Raw genomic sequence first — 15,640 nt, 5'->3', positions numbered from 1 at the left:
TAGGTCTATATCGTTATATTAAAGCCCTAATGACAAATTTTATTTTGAGGGTCACGTGGGAGGTGGGCGTGGTATATTCATTATTCAGTGTTCTCTTTTTTAGGCCAAAAATAAGTTTTATTTAGTAGACTAAACTTCCTGAAAATATAAAAAAATTATAAAAGTTTTAAACTAAACTGCTGCCTTGCCCTAAATAATAATAATACTAATAATAATAATATTGTATAAAAAAAATTTATATTTAATATTTATGAATGATTTATTATTTGGAACTAATTACGTACGTTTTTAATGTTCCGTCTAACTTTACTGATGAGTGGACAATAAAATAAAAAACAAAGAGGTATAATAATCAAAACAACACCATCAGGCTAATCATAAATAATACAAAATAATTTATAATAGCAAAATATTTCTAAAACAACACATTAATGCAGGGATTAATGATTGTTTCATTACAATGTGTTCGATACTTAAAAATTCAATAAAAGTTCAGCACCCGCTCAAATTTTGTGGTTGGTATTCATGCATTCGATCTCTATTCATCGTTTTTATAAAGGCAATAAAAGAGCTGCGCGCGCAACTGGGAGGTTACTGCCGCAAAGGATCGTGGTATTGTGGAGAATTGTGTCCGCCATATTTTTTGGTCGAAATGAAGGGATCGAACATTTTCAAAATCGTTTTTCAAGGATTTTACTAATAGTGATAGAACACTTGTAGTACAATCATGAAGTAAATAACATTATTTCTCAAATTTCGCTACCATTTGCCGAAGGAAATTCGGTTAAAGACGGGAATTAAAGACATTCCCGTCTGAATCTTACGGGGTCACGAGAGAGTAGCGCGTGCTCATTGGATCCATCATGAGCAAACTATCGTTCAGGGCTCGTGCCCTGGACGCCTCAAAACCCATGCCTATATACAAATCTGAGGAGCTACCAGATTTACCCGATTTTTCGGCAATTAATCGAGCAGTTCCCCAAATGCCATCTGGGATGGAAAAGGAGGAAGAATCGGTAAGTTGATTTTTACCTAAAATACCTGGATAATTTATGCATACGTAATAATATTGGGCGGCCATTTTGTTTTGATGGACAGCTGTTTTTGGCGGGAGTACAAACTGATTTATCATTTTAGACAATATGATCGGTTTCTAATGCAAGACTCCTTTTCAAAATATGTTGTGATTGAAACTGAAACCTAAATTAATTATTTTCCAGTATGAAACAATAGGTAAACTTGCACAAACAGTAAAATTAAGGGCGGGTCACGTGATTTGAAATGGCGCTCGAAGAAGAATTGGAAACCACCGAATTCGCGGGTCAATTATAGTCATTTCGAATTAATTGGTGCACTAAATTATCATTGAGTTTTTATTTGTTTTATTATATATATTTTTAGTGAATGTATGTATACCGATACATTGAATTTCCATGAATATTTTGATGATAATTATTTGATTTGAATTGTACATCCCATAATAATGTTGTTTACTACTGCCTCTAGAGGGCGCAATGCGGAAGTACACAAAATAAATGTTTACAACACATGTGGAGTATTTGTTTTAATTTGTACATTATACCAGAAAATAACATTTGTTAAAATATAAAAAATAATATTAATAATCTAATTTCTCTATGATATGATTGTAAAGTACATGTGGATTTTTTTATGAAAGATTTTAATTTATGATATTAATAAAAAAATTGCATATTGTTGTGTAAAATAAAAATAGTTATTTTCTTGATTGATGCAATTTATTTACATTTTTTATGCTTTTTTGTCTTTGTTTTAATTTTATTACAAATTATATATTTTCTGAGCATGTTTGAACTAAACTGGGAAAAACCCATATAAATGACAATGTTGTGTACGACACTAAAGTAGGCTACTCTCGGCCTACCACAAAATAGAGTACTTTTCATAAATATGGCCTCTGCAACCTTCATACTCTAGGTTGGCATGATTAATTCTCTTCTTAACTAATACTATTGTTTTCCAATCTTCTTTATTTGTCTTACCAGGAACATCATTTACAAAGAGCTATCTCAGCACAACAGGTGTATGGTTCCGCAAACCACCTAGTCATTCCAACTCCAGATTGTAAATTCATCAATAAAGAAAACTATGAACAAGTGTATGATGGCACATTTAAGCAGCCAAGGCAATACATCCATGTACAGAGTAAGTGTTCATTTCTAAAGCTCTGTCTACACTATCAAACTAGTTTGTTGACAAAAAAAGGTGTGATGTGCCCAAATATGGTAGTGATATAGGACATCATCATAAAAATACAGATACAGATAACTTTTATTGTCCAAATAAACTGGAAATTGCATTTTCTCACTTATCACATAAAAATATCGTATAAAAATATCATATAAAAATAAAGTATAAAATGTAGAATAACAATATAAAAATACACAATGATTAAGATAGTACATCGTAAAATTACAGTTCATAAATATTTAAGTTAAAAATACAGATCATTACAAAACGGTTTAAAAAGTGTCTTATATTTCATTATTAATTATATATTATATTATTATTATTGTTATTATGATAGTTACCTCTTAAAGTCGTCGTTAAATTTTTTAATCCCAGCTGGGAGAAACGAATTTGAGTATCGAGTATCAGTCTACCACTTCTACCAATGTGGCAGCGAAGATGATCCGAAATTTTCATCACAGTATTTCGTAAACCTCATCATCATGTCCATATATGGGCACATCACATTTTTTTGTCGCATAGTTTTATAGTGTCGACGGAGCGTTAGACATTGTTGATAATATATTTAGGAAATCAGACAGCCCTTTTTAATGGTAATAATAACTTTTATATAATAATTATTTATTAATATTAAACCAGGATTTCAAGAAATATTGCATGGTAACAATGTATAAATATATCTAATTGTTTTGAATAGTTCTTTTTAAACTGAATGCAAATTCTTTGTAAATAGCATTGGGAATGGAACAAGAAACACCAGACTATGATATAGATTCAGATGATGATGAATGGGTGAAGAAACAAGCCAAAACTTTTGATATCACTTCTCGTCAGTTTGAAGAAATGATGGATAGACTAGAGAAAGGCAGTGGACAAACGGTAGGCATACATTCAATGTATTAGATTGAATGTATTACAGGATGAAATTCAAAACAAATAGTTTGCATAAATTTAAAAACAAACTTTCGGAAATTAAACCAGTGTTCTATTTAAAAGATAATGATAATAAATTTGGACTTTTAAGCGCATAATACATAAAGCCTCTTCGCTTCATATAAAATAAAAGTAATCCATAAAATAAATTTTTTTAAAAGAGCAATTAAAAACGAGAGCGACAGGCCATAAAATATATGAATCTCAACTGAGTAAGGCTATTGTAATTTATAGAATCATATCATTTAATTGCCGTCTAAAAATTAATAAAAACATATAGAAGGATTTCTTAGGCCACCCTATATAAAATACTATGATATACAAAGTAACATAATTTTACCATAGCAAATAAATTCATAAATATTATATCTTTGTTTTAATAGGTTGTAAACTTAAAAGAGGCAAAACTACTTTTGAAGGAAGATGATGATCTAATTATTGCGGTGTATGATTATTGGTTGAATAAACGGCTAAGTATAGTGAGTATTACAATCATATTAGTTACCTACATCTTGCAACGTAGCAATCTTGTATTTGTATTTTTATTGATAAAATTATGACATTGTCTCTGTACTCTGTGAAAACCATACAATAATTTGCTTACATGTGCTTATCAAGTTTAGGTGCCAAGAGTTCGAGGCTCACTCACTCCATAGTTATGTAGAACGAGCCTTCTCGGATAAGACTATAAACTGCAGGTCCAGTGTACACATCTAGCGCATGTGCACTTTAAAGAACACAGTACATCTTTCGAGACGAGTAGGGTGTTCCCCTGGTGTACTAGTACACGCACAGCCAATGATCATAACTGGGCCCTCTAGGAGACCAGTCTTTGACTGAAGAGGTTTACCCAGTATATGAATAACAAATTCAAAATTCAAATGTTCGTTTGTTTTTATCAATTCAGGGACATTCTTTAATTCCCACTGTGAAACAAGAAAAGCGAGATGGTTCAACAACGAGCAATCCCTATGTGGCATTCAGGAGGAGGACGGAGAAAATGCAAACAAGAAAGAATCGTAAAAATGATGAAGTATCTTATGAGAAAATGTTAAAACTAAGAAGAGATTTAAATAGAGCTGTGTAAGATCATTATATTGTTTTTTGATCGTGTCATTGAGAAAGAAAAAGAAAACACATCAACTTTTTCCCGATATAAACATACCTTTAACTTTAATTCCTGTGCCTTTTGTTACATTTTTAATTTTTACAACTTAAATTTTTACAACTTTCTTGAACTTGGATTTTTAATGTTGCCAATGCATTACGTCTTTTCCTTTTATTTATATATTTGAAATATTTGTTGTTGTTTTTTTCAGAACTTTACTGGAAATGGTAAAAAGAAGAGAAAAATACAAGAAAGAAAAGCTTCATTTAACAATAGAAGTGTTTGAAAAACGGTAAGATGTTAATCTTAGGCATAAGTACATAATAATAACATTTGAAAGAAATGATTGATGGAAGTTTTAACATTAAACAGAGAACATAAATTACATAATTAAAACTATTAACAGGGAAATTCTAATAAATGTTTGTTTTTGTAGCTACCATACTCAGGACTATAGCGGTGAATTATTACGTGAATGTGAGGAATTAGCCAAGAAACAACCTTCATATAGTATACCTGTTATACCTAATGGAAATCACTACAAATCATGGAGCCACACCGTATGTCACATTTTGTATCAAATTATTGCAGTTTATTTTATTGGATATAATTTATTTAACATAAAATAACATTAGCCACTGTTGTCTTTTTGGTGCCTAGCTTACCTGGATAAACCGGCAATAGCCCATAATCTTCAGAGGGAGGACTTGGATACGAAAAGTTAAAGTTCCTATGATATTTTTGGAAACTGACTATAATGGACTATTCCGCAACCACGCCCTCATGTGGGAGCTGCTATTAGACAGCTGGGTTCTCTACATAAGCTACGGCTATTGCATAGAATTCCCCCGCCCTCCAAGGTGCTATAAAATTTGTTACTGATTCGTCTTTTTAGGAAGAAGCTGTACGAAAGAAACGAGAATACAAGAAACGAAAACATAAAGTGAGTACGGACAAGCAAAGACAACGCAAGAATCTGTATAATGAACTTGATCCGCGATTCCATGATTACCGACTATCTGATGAAGATATCTCTCCAGTGCAATCAATATCTGATCAGGAAGAAGAGAATGATCCTGACGGTACCTTCGCATTCAGACGGCGGAAAGGATGCAATTATCACGCGGTAAGGCTTGTGATAAACTTAATATTGAATATGTTTTGATAAGTGCAGTTGTAGCATATCTATTATATATATTATTTTGATTTTTAAGTACATTGTGCTTTTTATTTTGAAAATAACATTAATTAATTATGGTGTTCCGCAGTACCACAAAGGATCGCTATCCAATTGAATTTGAACAATACCACAAAAGCCCCAGTGCTCTAATGGTTAGGACTCGGGGTGGGTTCAAATCTGGGTTGGGATCTCTCACAGACTTTTTTTTAAAAAATTATTATTTCATACTCATCCAACAGCGAGTAACCCGCCAATTACAGGATGGATAAACTATTTAATAATTTCACAAGACAAACATATACACAAGATGCTCTACATCTACATCTTTGGGAGTGGAGTTGTAAATTGTCATGAGAAAAAAACCCTGACATATGACAGGACTTGAACCCAGGACCCTTAGATTGGTAGCCAAGCATCATAACCACCAAGCCACAGCTCCACTTCCTCATCTTTATTGTTTCAAATTAATTAATTCAATTTCAATATAACACCGTGCGAATTAGAATTGTTCTGTGCCTGATTTATAAATTAATATTGTATATATACAAGCCAAGGGTTTATGATTTGTAAACACAGAATCAATTGTCATGGAAAGAAGGTTCATTTATTCTGTTTTATTTGTTTCAGCCTCATTCACGTTTTGTATGCGGCTGGCCATGGTCAAATCAACATATTAAAGACATATCGGACAAACGCTATCGTTATTGTTGTACCTCTTTAAAAGTCAAAGAATCTAGAAAATGTATAGGCTTTGCCAGAAGAAGAATAGGCAGGGGAGGAAGGTAAGTTGTACAACCTAACTCAGTGAAACTTTAGTTTTAGGATTTCACCGGAATTCAAAATACTATCTTCAATTTAATTTAACTTGAGAAATAGAGAAATGTGCATTTTTCATTTTATTTTGTATTGCCTTGATTTAATTCTTTCAATATTTGGAGGCACTTTTAAATAAATTTTATATAAAATAAATATTTATTAATAATTTGACTTTTTTACTGTCTTTTGTTTTCCTTTAGAATTGTGCTTGATAGAGCACATACAGGAGTTGATAATGAACTTTACAAATTAGACACTTCTGTTTTTAACCCTGAAAATAAACAATCGTCGTCGTCATGGCAAAATTCTGTGTCATTAAGCACTCAATCACTTGATGATAGTAGAGGACGGTATAGGGGTTCGTCACAATCAAGTACTTGGCCATCCACAAATGACAGTCTTCCACCTTTAGACAGAATAATTGCAGATATACGAGCTAGCAGAATGTAAGTAATCAGTGGTCCTATTTGCCAATCAGTCATAAATTATTCTTTTAGCAAATATTACTTCTAGAATTGTCAAGGTATTTCACTTTAATATTAGGTATGCCACCTGAGGATTTTCCTTAAATGTTATTAATTTAAATAGAAGTTCTTAAGTATTTAAGTTTTTCCCTCCGCATGTAAATGGTGAATACTGCTAATTTATTTTTCTTTTCTTTGTACAAAGTTTGTGATAAAATTATAAATTAATATATTATTATAAATAAGAGCGGCAAAACTCAAAACAATCTGCTAAGTTTTCTAAATTCATATTTAAAAATAGATAACTTTATTATATTAATATTTTGTATTCTATTCTAGGCCTCACTACAGACCAAAGACACCGCCTCCTATGGAAGCAACACTCAATGTAGAAACACCAAAACAATCTGTTTTGGAAGACAATTTATTAACAAATTTCCTGACACAAACATCCAGTAAGCCACCTCAGCAAATACTCTCAGACATGGAAACGTTTGACGAGATCGCGGAAACCTCTTTGAAAGAGAAACCGATTACGGACGTTGAATCACAAACTATTGAAGTTGACGTTGGCAGTCCAACTTCAACGAGTATGAATGCGTGTTTCTCAACTCTGCCAACATCTAAGTTTACGCTTGAACCTAGTACTTTTGTGAATTCACCATCTGTGCCGGTTGTAGAACAGTTGCCATTACTTGTGCAGCCTGCAGACAGTTCACAAAATACTACAAATGAATCTGACAATAAAAACAATAGTATAGTGACACTTGAACCTGTTGTTGAAGTAACAGGACGAGGTAAGTTGTTTTTTTCTTTTTGGATGCTTGTATAACAAACAAAACATCATGATCATCTGAAAATAAGAAAATGTTAACGTTATGTTCAAAACTGTGTTATGTTATGCTTACTACTATTTTGCTGTTTTTAAATTCTAATTTTCCAACATTCTCTTTTTTTTTCTACTTTTTATTTTCAAATATAAAACTATGTTTCACAATTATTTTTTTTTTATTAGATTTATCATATTATTTTGTAATTTTTATAAAAAAAATTTCTGTTTTTAAATTTTGTTCAGGTCCAATATTAGCGTCCCAAGGGCATTCCACTGCACCAGCTGCTACCGTTTTACAATTGAACTATCCGATACCGGCGGCTGTAAAAACTTCCCAAAATACGGATATCACAGCAGATTGTAAACAAACCATTAGTAGTACTAATAGTAACAACACTATTAAGACGATGAACAATTCAATACAGTTAGCCTCAATCAAATTAAATAATGCAACTAAAGTAGAGGATGAGCAGGCTATTAAACTCAACTTAAAGACTGTGTCTAAAGTAAATTCGCTGGTAAATAAAGCGCAATCTATGCCATCCTCAACGGTCGTCAGGTTCACATCGTCATCCAGTAAAATTGGAAGTTTATCAAGGTGAGAATGTTTGCTACAACTATTTTATTTTTTTCAGAGTGTTAAGCTCTGTCTACATTATCAAACTTGAAAAAAAAATGCCCATATCTGAACATGATGTCATATCACTGCCATATTCAAGCATATCACTACAATATTTGGGCACATCACACTTTTTTTGTCAAACTAGTTTGATAGTGTAGGCAGAGGTTTAGATAAATTGTGTGTTGTGTATTCATATTTGCCAACCATGTTGAGTTGCATAATTATCTACCAATTTAAAAAAAACAATTTATTCCTACTTGTAAATAACAATTTGTTTTATTCTTTAATACAAAAATGTTCCAAATCCAAAGAAGATTGAATGCGCTATTTTAAACAAGCCTTGTCTACACTATCAAACTTTATGTAACAAAAAAATGTGATGCGAGTGCCCATATATGGACATGATGACCATTTTGGGGGATATCACTACCAGGCCTTGTATTTTAAGGCAGGTGAGTGCGATCACTCACCTAAAACACTCCTTAACTGCCCTTGAGGAGTGCAATTTACAACCCGCTTAAATTTGGTAAACTTCTACACACGAAAATACAAACAGCACACCTACAGCACCCCTGAATATATTGAGGAGTGCAATTTGTAGCACACGGATAGAACTAACACTATCAACACTTTATGTTTTTCAGTAATCATGATGGGCCTGGTGGTTTAGGAAATCAAGTAAAAACAGAAAAAACTTTACTAACCGAAGTAACGTGAAGCGACACGGCAAATGCTACCAAAAAATACTAGAACCATTATCTGGTTACAATGTCGTATGTGGATAATATTTATATTGGCCATATAAACATATTAAACAATGATAGAATATGTCAACATATTCCTGGTTAATCACTTGCTATATGACATCCTTACAATATAATGGCCAATTTACACAGATGAGCGGTAACGATAATACAGATATAGTATCTATGTTCTTACCATTTAGACACAAACAACTCGAAGTGGACAAACTGTTTCTGCTCAGGATAGGTACATATTCTATGTGGGACAAGCTACACGTTTTTTTCTGATTACTGTTACTGCTTGTCCGTGTAAATTGGTCGTTACTGTCTTGACATGCTAAGCTTATTTTCTAAGCTTCATCAGCCTGTCATTTTGTTATGATGCTCAGTGGCAAGCGGTTGACAGTTGTTTTTAGGTATTTTCTAATTTCACTCCTCTAATGTAGATTCATTTTATTTCTTGTGAAGCCTCGTTTTCCCTAAAATTGCAATGTAGACCTCTTCGTAAATGACATAAAAAAATGTGAATTTTCTTTAAATTGCAATATGTGCATACATTTTGTGCTTACAGCTCTCTCTACACTATCAAACTAGTTTTGACAAAAAAGTGTTACATACCCAAATATGTTAGTGATATGAAATCATCATGTCCATATATGGGCACATCACTTTTTTTTCTATAGCATAAAACTGGATTGTTTAGACAGAGCTTAAGTAAAATATCTTTCTAAAACCTTATGAAAATAATATGTAGGTAAAAATGGCACCAAAAATAAGTCTTCATATTAATAGACTTTTTGGTCATGCAACATCGAACAAGGCTGTACAGCATTAGTGTGGGAGGATTGTTTGTACATTTCTGCATTGTGATTGGTTCATTTACTACTCCAGAGTCTGTTCTGCTCTGTTCATAATCTTTGATGTTGGGTCATGCAATCCAAAAGAATAGACGGGTTGTTGTGTATGGGGCAACAAGTGAATAATGTATCTCACTTGTATTCTCATAAATAATGTGTAAATACTGCAGCACTACTTTTATACCTGGACTTAACATTATTTAATGACAAAAATATAAATATGAAAAATGAATTAAAATATTAAATGGTAAAACTAAATTTGTAAAAGTATTTTATTTTTTATTTGATTACATAGTATTGATGATTTGAACAATGCAGTTTTTAAACCAGACATTTTGTGATTCATTTTTACCGTTCAGTATGTTTTGCAGCCATTTTTACCTACAAAACCTAGAATATTTAAGACTTATTTTCTTTTTTAGGATCTATCTACACAGTAGCTACAAAATATGTTCCAAAAAAATGTGATGTGCTCATATCTGTACATGATGATGTATCATTACCATATTTGGGCACATCACATTTTTTGTCAAACTAGTTTGATTGTGTAGACAGAACTTAACCCTTCAACAGATCCTTTTTTTTTACCCCAAGTTAAATAATTTATTTTTGAAACCAAATATTTCTACCATATACGCCCTTGTATGCATTGCAGAGTTTCTGTTAAATATACAAAAAAAAAGCGTTTGGCTTCATTAGGTGACAATTTTAAGATTCTGCTGATGGTATGTGTCTGAACAGGGACAATGGGAGCGTAAAGCTTCAATGAGTTGGTTTACTGTTGGTATAAGATTGCTTGATATCTTGTCTATTTGATGAGAGACGGTTCCTTTACAATTGATAGATTTGAATTTCCTCGGTAACAAAATTTACGCCGTTGTTTTCTGTACTAAAATGTGTTTGCGAATAACTTGTGAACGCCGCCGCAAGAGTTGTGTAGGAATTTTGTAATTTGCTTGCTGATGAATTATTTTGTTTTCTATTTTGATATGTAATCTTGAGTTTAAAGTGTGCAATAGATCCTGAATACTGTTCCAATGTTGTTTTTTTTTTAAGTTACAAAAATATGTAGGTTATACCTCAATGCCAGTTTGATGATTATACGGTAAAATTAATACCGTTAAAATGATTTTGATGTTGCTATATTATTACCTAATATACATATAAGTGTAGTTTACCATAATTAAAACTGCATTTTAAATATTGTACAAGATAAATTTACATTACAGCTTGAAAAAAACATCAACTCAACCCCATGCTTTTTTTTTCGCTTGTCTATTTTTTCATCTTCAAACCAGTTTGTACCAAATTTGTTATAATTTTTGTTTTTTTCTGAAATACAAATTTAATTGATAACCAGAATGTAGCCTTAATATTTAATTGGTTGACGCGGAGTAATACTTAACATAATAGGACGTCTATATTTTTTAAAACAGGTATTTTTTTTTCTTCAAATGCTATTTAATCTTCAATACAAGCTACTGTGCTATTTTAAAACATATTTATTGATTTAACAAAGATTTGAAGAATTCGCACCCGAATAAATTCTATACATTTTTAATTTAATGACTGGGCTGTGAATACGTATATATTTGAATAGTCCATTGGTAAATGAACTAAATGCCTCTTATTGGTTAGTATCATGACACTAGTGGTTTGTGCGTACGCGCGTTTCCTAGCTTATGATTGGTCAGATTAACGCGCATTTGGTAGGGAGTGTGACGATTTTCTACGTATAAAACTATTCTATAGTATTGTCCTGTAAACTTGATAACTTTAATTTCACTCAAAGTGCGTATATAATATTATGTACAGATGTATAGTTCTTTTCACAGTGGGTTTCATAATTAAAATGTATATAATGAGTTCATTGTTTTCTGTTTATTTTTTATTTAAGGATATTTTGACTTTTTAAATCGTCTGCAAGTAGGAAAATAAACGCAGTGATGATAAAGATCGACGATAAATTTATAAAAATTAATTTTTTTTAGGAGGATAATGCTGTCTTTGATAAAATTAATATTGTTAGAAATCATAATAAAAACATTAAAATATGGTTGTATTGTCGCGATATTATTGCTCTAACTAATCATGACGTCATTTGATTGGACTTGTTGAATTATTTACATCAAAGGGAGCACCGTCTTCCGTTCCGTGAAACGGAATAAGTATGGATGTAACTCAAATAAACCTCAGAATATGGTGATCCAATATACAAAGATTTTGTTTAGCATGTTAAAACATATCGACACATTATTTAACTAATTTAGACTACTTCTACCTAGAAAAGAGTAAAGGGACATTTAATTAAACGTGGTTTTATTCGTATTTCGTGTACACGCTATCAGAAAAATGTACGTAATAGTGTGTCATCATAAAACGTATGATGTAATTGAAATTATTCAAATGTATTAATACAAATTGAGGTAATGCTCTATGATGCAAGTCCTCTTGATTTTTAGGCAAAATTAAACCCGCATTTGATCGTACAATGTAGATGCCACGTTACGGTGCCACCAGACTTAGCAAAAAGTTAATAATTGATCAAACAAAACGGTAACGTGTTACCTGGTGGAGTTCGGTTCTTTATAAGCAGAACGTTTGTAACGGTGGACATACCAAGTGCACAGGTTACAAGACGATTACAGTCGCTGGTGATAATAGTCTATAATGTAAGTATAAAGATATATTTTTTCTGTGTTTTTTCTATTGCCATTCGATTTGTTCGTGCTTTTTTTTCTTCTTTTAAAAAAACAATTTGTGCAACGTTTAACATCGTGCACCACACAAAATAGGCTTACCGGTAATAATATCTTTTTCATAATTAAATTATTTAACTTTCCACGCTTTAGAAGAACTAGTCTTTCTATAATTAGTTTATAATTCGTAATTAGTAGCACCTTTTCGGCCTGACCTATTAATTATATCAAATCACAATAATCGTAATTCATTAAACAAGCGGAAATTTACATGTAATACAGGAAGTCATTAATAAACCCATTTGATTAAATTTTAAGAAAAAGAATTCATTCAACTAAACTACTTTCTTCCATAGTTTTAAAATGTTTTAATATTATTTATTAACTGCCAGGCCGACCCAATTGAGAAATACTGTTCCCGAGATTTTAATTATTTTATTTCTCCAAGGTGAACCGCCAACCGGAAAAGACTTCTCTCAGTTTTAACAATAATGTATGGGCTACAATTTACTTTGATTCAAATTATTTTTCCATGGACCGATTGAGCAGGAAAAAAAGAGACTGCTTTTAATTTTACAATTTTTAAAATTGCAGAATTCTTATGCACGTGGCAGAAAACAGTTGCTGGTTGTTAACTAAAGTCTGACGTCATATGACACATGGCTACTTTTAGTTTTTTTGTCGGCGATTATCAATCATTATTCTAACAATTCGTCGAATACATTTAAAAATAATTTTGTGGGAATAATGTTAATAAAATTTAATATTATTCCTGTGTGAATGTTTAAGAGAGTTGTGTATAATTAATTCCAGCATTTACATCGCCAATTTACATACGATATACTTGTAGAATGTGTGTAATTAGACAACATTTTTTATTTGTTTTTCCAGAATGGAGTTAGTGAAACGAAATATCTTGTTTGGTTGCATTTTACTTGTCATCATTGTGAGTTGTGAAGCAGTACCAAGAAGAGAGACGTCGCAGAACACAGCAGCAGACGATAATGTTAAAGCCGCCCAAGATGATGACGATGGCGTGAATGTGGAAGCTGTAGATGATGACGATGATGTTGACAAGGCTGCTGTAGAAAAGCCGCAGAAGAACGCAAAACCGGCTAATGCGCATCCTGATGATAACCATGACGATGGCCACCCGGATGATCACCATGACGACGATCATCACGATGATCACGATGGCCATCCAGATGATCACCATGACGACGATCATCATGATATTCATCCAGACGACCATCTACATCCTGATGACCATCATGATCTAGATCACCATGACATCCACCCAGATGATCACCATGACATTCATCCAGATGATCACCATGACATCCATCCGGATGATCACCATGACATCCATCCAGATGATCACCATGACATCCATCCAGATGATCACCATGACATCCATCCAGATGATCACCATGACATCCATCCAGATGATCACCATGACATCCATCACTATGGCCACCCCGATGACTATCACCACGACGACCACATGTACAACGACACGCATGAGTACCCAGATGATCACCACATGTACAATGAAACACACCCGTATCCACACCATGAAATACACCATTACCATTACTACGGTGGCAACGAAACCCATCCAGACCACGACTACATGCACCATAACGATACTCACCCACACGAAGTGCATCATTATCATCATTATGACGATGATGATCATCCAGATCACGATCATGATGACCATGACGATTATTATCATGATGAATTTTGAGAAGGCGCGCGCGCAATACACATATTTAATAACGGGACATTATCAAAATCCGGGAGAAATACAATACCCATTTTCATCATATTTATGAATAAGGTCATAAATGACTTAGAGAGACACAGTATTGGCTACAAATATTGGATACATATAACAAAGTTTTCCAAATAAGTACGAATATAGTGATAGTTGTAATATACTTAATTTGCTTTAGTTAATGTGCTGAAACAACCTACCAATTGCACAATGTTTTCCCATTGTTTAAGTTACTTTTAACGTCTGATTCAGTCTACTTTAAGTTTCATTTTAATATAGAATATTGAGGGGAAAAGGAATCCTCAGTTTGTTTTCTTTTTTTCTTTCTTTTTAAGTGTTTTCTTTTAGTCAACTTCTTTGTACTATAACTTATTCAACTTTAAATTTAGATTCAAAACCAACCACTTAGAGATATTGAAGTAACCTATGGTGATCGAGCTTTTGCAATCTGATTCTATTAAAAATGCATCCTCTATCATAGTTTTCAAAACACTTTTAAAAACCCATCTTTTTTCTTTTTAATTTCTTTATGTTTTTTCTCTCAGAGCTTTGGGACAATCTTTTGATTGTATAAGCGCTATATAAATCGAACAACATTACATTACATGTTGTAATGCATATTAGGCTTATTAAAATGTTTATAACCAGTTAATTTGTTTCTGCTCTAAATTTGTAACAGTAGGCCTACGCATACACTTTGTTGTCAAATCTGTTTACAATTAGGTAGATAACCTTAATTTACGTGTGTGTTACTATACTTTTCTACGCATAATATAAATACGAATACGAATTTAACTTGAGAATGTAAATTTGGATTGCAATGCATATTCACAATAATAAATAAAACATTTTCAAGCCAGTTTAGACCTCTATTTTTTAATCATGTGTTGTCATTCATATTAGTTTTATTCACCTAACCATATGCACTGTCTCAAAGGTAGGTCAAAGTCACTACGTCAAAGTTAACAATTTGATTCAATTCTGAAGTAAATTAATTTAACTTTGACGTAATGACTTTGATGGTTGATGAGTTTAACGCTTGTTGACGGGTTTGTTAACGTTGCTTGACGTAGAGCGCAGAAGAAATGTAAACAGACACACGTGTTTCGGTACTCGGAATTCTCGCAAATAAGACAACACCAAAACAGTAATTAAAACACAAATAAGGGTTGTATTATACAAAACAAATAAACGGTGAAAGGCTTAGTATACTAACTACAAGAGTGAAAAAGACAGAGACGAAATTCTAATTCATTCATATTTTCTCAGGTATGTGGTCTAGGCCTACATATGTAGGCCCAATGTTATGGCATATTGTGCTGGGTTTGCTGACCGTGGCGTGGAGCATACGGTCATATTAAGGCAGGACTGAACTAA

The 15,640-nt window shown here is 32.5% G+C and overlaps 2 protein-coding genes and 1 long non-coding RNA gene across 3 annotated transcripts in view; all 3 read left to right on the top strand.

Annotated features, from left to right (window-relative positions):
- The first annotated feature begins 634 nt into the window (after positions 1-634).
- LOC140041092 (enhancer of polycomb homolog 1-like) lies at positions 635-9,436 on the top strand. The gene is made up of 13 exons (XM_072087478.1): positions 635-1,016; positions 2,025-2,184; positions 2,963-3,108; positions 3,546-3,641; positions 4,070-4,245; positions 4,482-4,562; positions 4,707-4,830; positions 5,166-5,396; positions 6,078-6,232; positions 6,467-6,712; positions 7,070-7,527; positions 7,806-8,160; positions 8,829-9,436. The coding sequence occupies exons 1-13, from the start codon at positions 864-866 to the stop codon at positions 8,899-8,901; spliced, it is 2,454 nt and encodes an 817-aa protein (XP_071943579.1). The 5' UTR covers positions 635-863; the 3' UTR covers positions 8,902-9,436.
- A 2,937-nt stretch (positions 9,437-12,373) lies between these two features.
- On the top strand, positions 12,374-15,113 carry LOC140039922 (uncharacterized). The gene is made up of 2 exons (XM_072085513.1): positions 12,374-12,456; positions 13,375-15,113. Exon 2 carries the CDS (start codon positions 13,376-13,378, stop codon positions 14,231-14,233), a length of 858 nt encoding a protein of 285 aa, XP_071941614.1. The 5' UTR covers positions 12,374-12,456; position 13,375; the 3' UTR covers positions 14,234-15,113.
- Positions 15,114-15,313: 200 nt separating this feature from the next.
- The window catches only part of LOC140039921 (uncharacterized), a 33,861-nt gene continuing 33,534 nt past the window's right edge, over positions 15,314-15,640 (top strand). The window contains exon 1 of the long non-coding RNA XR_011842665.1: positions 15,314-15,532. This is a non-coding gene — a long non-coding RNA (uncharacterized lncRNA). The remainder of the gene's footprint in view (positions 15,533-15,640) is intronic.

The sequence above is a fragment of the Antedon mediterranea genome, chromosome 2 (assembly GCF_964355755.1).
Source record: "Antedon mediterranea chromosome 2, ecAntMedi1.1, whole genome shotgun sequence".
Taxonomy (NCBI): Eukaryota; Metazoa; Echinodermata; class Crinoidea; order Comatulida; family Antedonidae; genus Antedon; species Antedon mediterranea.
The sequence above is the reverse complement of the archived record's forward strand: the minus strand, read 5'-3'. Positions and strand labels throughout refer to the sequence as shown.

What these genes read in the sequence shown, in the direction of transcription:
- LOC140039922 (XM_072085513.1), top strand. Translation starts at nt 13,376, where the DNA reads ATGGAGTTAGTGAAACGAAATATCTTGTTTGGTTGCATTTTACTTGTC.
- LOC140041092 (XM_072087478.1), top strand. Translation starts at nt 864, where the DNA reads ATGAGCAAACTATCGTTCAGGGCTCGTGCCCTGGACGCCTCAAAACCC. An exon ending in TGGAAAAGGAGGAAGAATCG is followed by an intron (nt 1,017 to 2,024) that starts GTAAGTTGATTT and finishes TTGTCTTACCAG; the next exon opens with GAACATCATTTACAAAGAGC. An exon ending in TGTTGAAGTAACAGGACGAG is followed by an intron (nt 7,528 to 7,805) that starts GTAAGTTGTTTT and finishes AATTTTGTTCAG; the next exon opens with GTCCAATATTAGCGTCCCAA.